The sequence below is a fragment of the Chenopodium quinoa genome, unplaced genomic scaffold (genome assembly GCF_001683475.1).
Source record: "Chenopodium quinoa cultivar QQ74 unplaced genomic scaffold, ASM168347v1, whole genome shotgun sequence".
NCBI lineage: Eukaryota > Viridiplantae > Streptophyta > Magnoliopsida > Caryophyllales > Amaranthaceae > Chenopodium > Chenopodium quinoa.
The window spans coordinates 262,711-271,754 of record NW_018745540.1 but is presented as its reverse complement, the minus strand read 5'-3'; the positions used below and the strand labels follow the sequence as shown (position 1 = coordinate 271,754).

The 9,044-nt window shown below is 35.5% G+C and overlaps 1 protein-coding gene across 1 annotated transcript; it reads left to right on the top strand.

Moving 5' to 3' along the window:
- The first annotated feature begins 1,492 nt into the window (after window positions 1-1,492).
- LOC110716054 lies at window positions 1,493-8,648 on the top strand. Its single transcript, XM_021894689.1, has 5 exons — window positions 1,493-1,954; window positions 2,689-3,720; window positions 5,226-5,417; window positions 5,584-5,796; window positions 7,308-8,648. The coding sequence occupies exons 1-5, from the start codon at window positions 1,805-1,807 to the stop codon at window positions 8,622-8,624; spliced, it is 2,904 nt and encodes a 967-aa protein (XP_021750381.1). The 5' UTR covers window positions 1,493-1,804; the 3' UTR covers window positions 8,625-8,648.
- Window positions 8,649-9,044: the final 396 nt, after the last annotated feature.

Here is a 9,044-nt window from a genome sequence, read left to right as displayed (position 1 = left end):
TCAACTGGTCACGTTTTATTTTTGGCAAATGTGCGTTAAAAGGTCGTTTCATTTTGAAATAATACAGAACTCGTTCCATTTACGGAAGACTGGTGAAATGTGGTGTTATATTGTTTAGAAACCCCTCCCCACACCGTACCAGCCACCCTGCCCTGGCAACCAGTTTCCCTCTCATGTTAGCCAGACTCCTTCCTCGGCCACAAACCACCCTACCCCGCCGGCCGGTCCAAAGCCTAACCTTTTCCCCTCTGTCGATCACCCGTTTGCACCAACCCCCACAGCACACGCTCCCTCTTAGAAACCACCGCACCGGCATAACTATCTCAAAACCCCACCTTAGACTAGCCATACCCAAAACCCTGCTCTGATTAAGCACCACACCAACGCGCACTTATATATTCCGAAAGCCCACCTTCTTAGGCTTTTAAAAGCCATCGCAGCTGTAAGGGGGACACAGAAAGGGGTTGGATCTGGGGTTGGGGTTGTGGTTAGGGGATAATGGTCATGGTGGGGAGTTTCGGTGACAGCCAGTGGGGAGGGGGTGTTCAGCGATCGATGGCGGGCTAAGGGGTGGTCGGCGATAGGACAGGGGATACTAATGGTGAGGCTGGGATGGGCCGGGGTACGGTGCCATTGGTGGGGCTTGTGAGTGGGTATTTTCTTTTTTCAAAAAATAAATTAATAAATTTAATTGTTAAAATTAAAAAAATAAAAATCCTAACCATTCACAATGAGACACGTGTCTAGTTTAACCTATTTAATATTTGTTCTATTTTGAGCATGTGCATTTGAAGGTCGTTTTATTATGCAATAATCAATAGGTCGTTTTATTTTTGGAAGATCGGTGAAAGGTCGTATTATTCCTTACAATTTTTCCCTTAATCTATATATGTAATCATGTAAGTCAATTTGATTAATTAAAATCTATTTATTTATTTTTCTGGTATATCTTATATAATATTTTCATATTATCATACTCCGCGGTTAATATCATTAAATTAGGGATATTATTCCTGTCTATTGGGTGTAATACATAATTTTAAAATACTTATGTAATATTTGGTTAGTAAAAAGAAAATGATACTAAGTTATCATCGGACTTTTTGAACACTTAGATGGTGTAAAGACGTAATTTTTATATACTCATTTCAGTCATTTGTCTAATTATTGACTCTAACGTTATATTAAGTGATTTATCTCATTATCTATTGTAATATAAGAACAGAATAAATATATTAAAGTTGTATTATCCATGTTATTTTTATAACAAAAATAATTTTTAAAATCAAATATTATGAAATTATCGCACATGATATGACACAAAACCTAACCTAATCTAATCATATAAATCTAAGGCAACACTTATACATTGACATGTATAATTAATTAATTATAACAATTATTTAGGAACGAAGGGAGTAATGCAATATACATAAATTACGTTCATCTTACCATTTAAGATACTTTATAAATGAATTTTGGGCTGGAAAAGTACAAAAAATGGGATAGGATCACCAAGGTGGTGTTGATGTGACACGAGTTGATGAGAAGATCTTACACAAATGTTTTACAATAAAAAATGGTTGACATAGTACGTGGGAATTAGCACATGGGTATAAAAAATACTTCACCCTGGTTTCTCTAACATAAAACACGCGAAACAGCGCCACTCTCGCTCTTCCTCCAACTGATCATTCATTCTGTGGTTTCCTCTTTTTCTCAGAATGTATGTAATTGTACAATCAATCACCTTCAAAATAAATAAAATTGCAGGATCCTCAAATTCTCTCTCCTAAAAAAACCAATGGAAAAGTTGAAAGAAACAATCTTTAAAATAGCTAATTCTAACCCAAATACACCCTCTTTAACTCCTTCCCAAATTGCCCTCATTCAACAACAACTCTTACTTGCTGTCCCTGTTCTTCACACTCCAACTCACCCCACTTATGCTTCTGTAAGTTCATTTTATTTATTATTTTTTTTCCTGTTTATTTTGGGTTTTTTGTAACTTGGATTTTTTGTGAGTTTATTTTTTATTTTGTGTCTTTGTTTTTTTCTGGGATTTTCGTAACTTGGATATTCTAGGATTTTTAATCATTCTTTGCTTTTGAACATTTTCATGGTAAATTATTTGGGATTTAATGATTTCAGAAGAAATAAAATACTTCCATTCACTAGTAATTGCATTTCTCTTTCGAAGGTCAAAGTTTAAATTTTTTACCGTTAATTTTTATTAATACAAAAGAAAAACAAATCATTTGATATTTGTTGGCTTCTATCTCAATGAAAAATTTCAAAATATTAAAATTTTGTTAATTGTACTAATCTACAATTAAAGATGTTCATGGTCAAACGAATGTTTTAATGACCGTAAAATACGAAATGGTGCAATTATAAGTGAATGAATAAGTATAATTGATGAGAGGTTGTAAACAAGGTAATGTTAATAATGACTAATACGTATACAGGACTCATTTAAATGAAATTTATAGGTCGATATGAATGTAATAGAACACACAAAAGACAAATAAATATTCGTAATTAAATACTCGTAAATAAATAAAATTTTCTTCGCGTTAAGAGAGTGACATGTGGCAGGATGTTGCGTTTTTATTAATAATAAAAATAAAGTATAACAGTCTTAGATTTTACAACATATAACAAGGTTTTCATAATGTTTTTATGTAGATGATACAAAATGCAATAAAGGGGTTGAATGAGAAAGATGGATCAAATGAGGAGTCAATTTCGAAATATATTAAGGCAAATTATGATGGTTTACCATGGGCACATAGTGCATATTTAAGCCATCATTTGAGTAAACTTTGTAAAAATGGTGAAATTGTGTGTTATACTTCTTCTACTAGTAAGTGTTACACTACACCAGCACTGGCCGCCTTATTCAAAGATCATAATTCGAGGAGACAACTGGTTAAGCCGAATTTGCCTAGGGAAAGAAATGAGCTTGTGATAAAGGGTGAGGAGGGAAATGCAGGTGGGGAAGAAGTTGTTGCAGTGAGTAATAATCTGGTTGGAGCTGAAGAGGACAATGATTTGATGTTTGGGAGGACCAGGGTGAATCCGAGGAGGCGGAGTTCATTTATTGTTGAAGAAGATGATGAAATTGAAGTTGGGGGAGTTGCAGCTGCTGTAAGACAGCAGAATATGGGAAATATAAGCAGTAGTCTGACAATGATGGATATGCATGATGATACCGCTACCATTGCTGCTGAACTGATGCTTGTGCCTGATAAGTGCGTGCCGAAGTCATCATTAACCTTATTTACTTCTTCAGTATCAAATGTTCAAGGTGATGCTGCTGAGCTTCCTGTAGAAGAGTCGAGTTTGAAGGATAGCGAACTTATGATAGTTCCTTATGAAGATAATACTCTAATGTCAACTGAGAGAATGAATCCTATGATTGTCTGTGGTTTGACACAGGTACTAACACCAAAAGAAAAGAAGCATCAGCCAAAAAAGAAATCAAAAGCTAGCCAAGATAAAACAGAAGCCTCTTTGGAATCAATGCCATCTCTCCCAGCTTTACCTAAACAGCAGGAGCGTAAGAATCCCCTGAAAAGAAAATTGAAAGTTGGCCAACAAAAAATGGAAGTCTATATGGATTCAATGCCATCTAAACCAGCTTTAGCTGTGGGTCGAAATCTGCTTGACCACGACCTGGAACGTGAGCTTTTGTCTCACAGAGGTCTTGAAACCAAGGTACAGTTCTGAAGTTTGAAATTTTTGGAATTAGCTGAAATCTTATTTGATTAGTCCTTTACTTTATGTATTAGTGTAATTGCTCTTATATTGTATTGATTAAAATTAACATAAGTTGGTGGTTATGGCTGTAATTCTGTATATACTTGATAAATCAATGACTACTCTTATCTTCTTATTGAAGGCCTGGAAAACTGGAAACAGAAGAAAAAGTAGAGTCATCAGAAATATTAGGACAAAAAAAAACATAAAAACTTCAATCAAGATATTCCAGTAATGACTCATGTTAGGCTATCTAGACAATGTAGCATATGGAACATGGAAAAAAAAAATTCTTATTATTTTTTCATTTAAAGACTATTAACTGCATGATCCTGCAATGCTTGCTGTACGCCTTTGGTATATTTGTTAAGATAGTTTAATTGAGACACTTGCTTCTCAACTATGATTCACAAAAAAAAAAAAAAAAAAAAAAAAACAGAAAAGGATAACTTTTATTCTCAATAAATTACTTTTCCATATTTCCTAAACTATCTATGTATGCTTTTCAACATTATTCTGCCACATCTTTGCTGCTCAATCACAATAGTATAATAAGTAAGCTCTCATACTTCCATATGTAGATTATGTTAGGTTATGTACACAATGTAGCATATAGAATTGAGGAAAAGTTTTCTTTTTGTTTTTTCATTCGAAGACTGTTAACTTCATAATCCTGTAATGCTTGTTGTATGCCTTTGGTGTTTTTGTTAGGATAGTTAAAAGGAGACACTTCCTTCTCTAATATGATTGAATAAAGATATAAAAATAAAGGTAATTGTTTTTAACCATAAATTACTCATCCTTATTTCTTAAACTATCTGCATATGCACATCGATATTCCTGCCACATATTTGCTGCTGAAGTGCTGATTCACAGAATAAGTAGGCTCCTGTACTTCCAAATGTAGGTAATGTAGCTTTACTGAAAAACTTAGCTTTAACAAAAAGAGTGTTGAGAATGACAGAGAGGAGAGTAAAATGGGAAATAAAATGTCTGGTGATGGAGAAAGGAAGGAGTCTAGGCTATGTGAATAAATGTTGTGGAAAGCACTGGGTTATTCTTGTTGTAAATCATTCTTTTGATTGATTTTATTGATTTATTGGAATCTTTAGAAATTTACATTTAAAAATAATTGTTTTGTCATTTAGAATTTTCCTTTTTTGGGGAAGCAGACCCTGTCATGTGGTTGGTGTCTGCGTCTGCAAGTGTGTGTGCTATGTTTCTAGCACTCTTCACTCCATCTCTATAACCTTTCTCAGATACTAATCCATGTCTAAACTTATAGCTGATTCCATGTAATATGGTTTGTGTTTTGTGTTTTGTGTTTGTGCACTTTACACATTCACGTGCATGACTAGATTTGATCTAGATTCATGACTCACAAGTCACAATACTGACTCAATTATGGTTTCCAATTGCTTACCTTTGTTATATATGTAAATATCATGGTGGTGATAATGTAGGCAAGTGGGATAGAGAGTGAAACGGGGCCACCATGGATGATGCCTATGTTGAAGGCACTGTACTTCATCTCTTGCTCACTGCATGCGTATTCAAAGAAGAATGAATGCAACATGTTCTGTTTAGATTGCATGGGAGATGCCTTTTGTCTCAATTGTTTGTCCCTTTACAATCAGGATCATCGTATCATTCAGGTATACAAATCATTATTACTCATATCATATCCTTAACTGAATATTAATAATCTGGTGTCGACTAACATACTTAACTTCTAATCTGATACCCCTGTCTTAAATGATCAGATTATTTCTATTTTAGATCACTCTATGGCTAATATTGGTGATAATGTGGGTGATGCAGGTAAGAAGATCATCATACAACAATGTGGTGAGAGTGAATGAGATACAAAGGCACCTAGACATATCAGGCATTCAAACATACATTATTAATAGTGCAAAGATTGTGTTCCTCAATGCCCGTCCTCAGACAGCTGCAGGCAAGGGTTTCCACACATGTGAAATTTGTTGCCGCAGCCTCCTTGATTCCTCCAGATTTTGTTCTCTTGGTTGCAAGGTATGTGCAAAAGTTAGCGTGTTTCCTACATTCTTCTTGATTTGCTTTCGTTTTTAATTTTTCATTATATAGTCCTAAATACCCCCTTAAAGTATTACTCTATACTCCTAAACACCCATTTGATTAGGTAAATATTATCATGCTAACCTAGTACTTATATTATTTTATTTATCTTCTGTTAGCTATGTTATAAATATCTTTTAGACATGGATCTTTTCATAATTGAATATTAAAATTTGCCTTAGGGTAATTCTCATTTTGTAACTGATTAACTGTCAAAGTAATAAACAGAATTTGGCTCATGTTATTGCCAAAAGAAGGGTTGTACAGATGGAAAATGAGGTGGGAACTTGAATGGGGGTCTCATACAATCTACATGGGATGGTCATGTTCAGGATAAGAATAATTCTGAGACGGGTCATGAGTGACTGACTGTTATAAACATGATCCACTTTTCAAAAGATATAAGGGTGACTTACATAAATGGCTCTGCAACTTTTATGTTTCATGCTAGAATTTCTCTCATGTAAAACATTTTGTTGAGGTCTAGCTCATTTGAGAGGACTCTAGTTGATAATAAAATTAAGTGTGGAGTAACAACTTCCGAAAGTTTATTGCACACCATGGGTTTTGGCATGCTGTAAGTGTACGGTGCTCATTAGTAGATGCTCAAAAAATCGTCTTTGGAATGAATTCAAGCATACAGGAGTGCTATATACACTCTACGTCCAAACACATTATGATAGTCTAGTAAAGGAAAGAATTGGATGTATGTTAGAAAATATTGAAGGACAGAAAGTTAAGTCTGATATATAAACCACATACAAAGCGGAGAATATATGAAGTATTTTGAAACATCCCAAATAAAAAAATATATGAAAAGATGTGTATTTATACGTCTGAATGTTTCCTTTTTCTATTCAATTTAATTTCGGGAAAATCCAAGTTGATCTCTGAGATAAATCTGTAAATATATCTCCTCTCACAATATAATATTTTTCTTTTATTTTTTAAATAACTAAAGTGAAATAATAAAGTGGCACAAAAATCAATGCATACAGTTGTGAGATGAGATAAAGTGGAATGTTAATCTCAGAGATTAACCTGGGTTCCCTCATTTCTTGAATACAGGTTATTTTGGCAAATTCATGTTCGAATTTTCAGATTTGTTGCCATTCAGAGTAAAGCATTTCAAACATTATGTGGTTATTCCTCGATTAACCTTGTGATATTAGATGGTTCATTTCATACTGCATAGTGCGTTTATTCCTACCTTAACTTCTTGACAATGTATAAAAGTTCTGTATAGTTACATCTGGTATGGATTGTTTACTAGATGATAGTGGTAACTGATCCTCTGAGACTTTTTTCCTTTTTATCTGTTGCCTTTGTTGTGCTTCTTTCTCCCAAATTTAGTTGAAAATAACTTATGAATTGACTTTTAATTTCCTCTTAACTAATTTGTGATGATTATTTTCCGGCATTTTGCAACACTGATGGATTCTGCAAAGTTCAAGGAAAGTGAAGAAGCCTGCATATCATCATCTATGCTCTTAGATGGTCCCATTGAACAGTTGGAGAAACAGAAGAATTTGGACCCTTTGCACCCAAATGGCCTTGAAGAGCTTATGCCAGTGGATGATGACGATGATTTGCCTCTTCGAACAGTGTTAAAGAAGTGTGGCAAGCGAAAAAAGGACGCAGTGCAAAAATCAGCAGCAAAGTCTCCTTTACTGACAGAGATATCTCCTGAACCAGAAACTAATTTGATTGTTGAAGAAGAGGCCTCCATGCTTCGCCAATTTGACAAGATCAAAGGCCATGAAGATCATGAAGAGCCAAATCCGACAGTAAATACTTCTTTAGGGATAGATGCTTCATCTGAACCAGTAACCAATCTGATTGTAAAAGAGACAACTTCCATGCTTTCCCAAATTAATATCAAAAGTCAGGAGGAGATTGATAGGCAAACAGTTCATCTAGAGGTTGAGCCATCAGGAATACTTGTAACTGGACATATGACGTCAGACAATCTACAAAGTGAGCAAAAGAAACACCAAGACCAGCCCATAACCGCATCACCTTTATCAGACCAATTCTTGCAGAATCCCGAGTGTGAAATAGAAGGTCAAGGACAAAATCAAAATAATGTCCAACTTCATAATCTAGAAGCACCTGCTGCCACATTTGAAGAGGAAAATATGCCCACTATCTTTGAAAAATGTGAGCAGGACATAAATCAGTTGATGAGGGAGTTCCAAGGAAGACCACAAAAACAATTAGAAATTAGCAAGGAAGATACAACAACCTCATCAAATGAGCATCTTCAGCAGCAGGAAAAACCTTCCGAGAAACTGGAGCAGCAAAGGCAGCAGCAGAAAAGAGATGGCCGGGGGAGGCCTAAGAAAGAAAAGGGAGACAGTGGAGTGGTTGATTCATTGAATTTACAACCTCAGCAGCTAAGCAAATGGCTGAAGAAAGGTGGCCAAGGAAGGCCAAGGGAACAATTGGAATCAACTAAAGAAGATGCAATAGCTGTGTCGAATTCGCTTCTTTGTCAACAAAAAGGGTTCTCTGAGACAGCAACTGATCAGCGTTCTCAGCTGCTAATCAACCAGAAGAAGAAAGGCCGGGGAAGGCCACGAAAGCAAACAGAAGCAACCAAGGAAGACAAACTTGGTTCTTTCAACTTGTTTCTCAACTCACAAGAAGGGTCATGTGAATTCAAAAATATTCCGAATTCTTTGCAGAAAATTAAACTTATAGAAACGAATGGCTCAGGAAGGCTACTTCAGAAGGAACCAGCCAAGATGCAGCAGATTCTTTAAATTTGCATATCAATCAACAAGAAGGGCTGTCTGAAATAGCAACTAATGAGCAATCTCAACAGCAGATTAAACAACCGAAAAAGGGTGGCCGAGGAAGGCCAAGGAAACAAATAGAAACAACCAAGAGAGTTGGTGCAGATTCATCAATTTTGCCTCTTCAGCAACAAGCCGGGTCCTCTGAGCCAGAACAACACCAGATTTCTCTGCTGCAAGTTGGAATCCGCAAAAAATATGGTCGAGGAAGGCCACGGAAACAAAAAGAAGGAACCAATAAAGATCCAGCAGCTTCAATAAATTTGCATCTTCAAGAAAACAGCCAGCTTAATAAGGATGGCCAAGGAAGACCAATGGTACAAGATTTAGCAGATTCATTAAACCTGCCTTATAAGCTGGACGAAGAGGTATCACATAAAGAAAAGG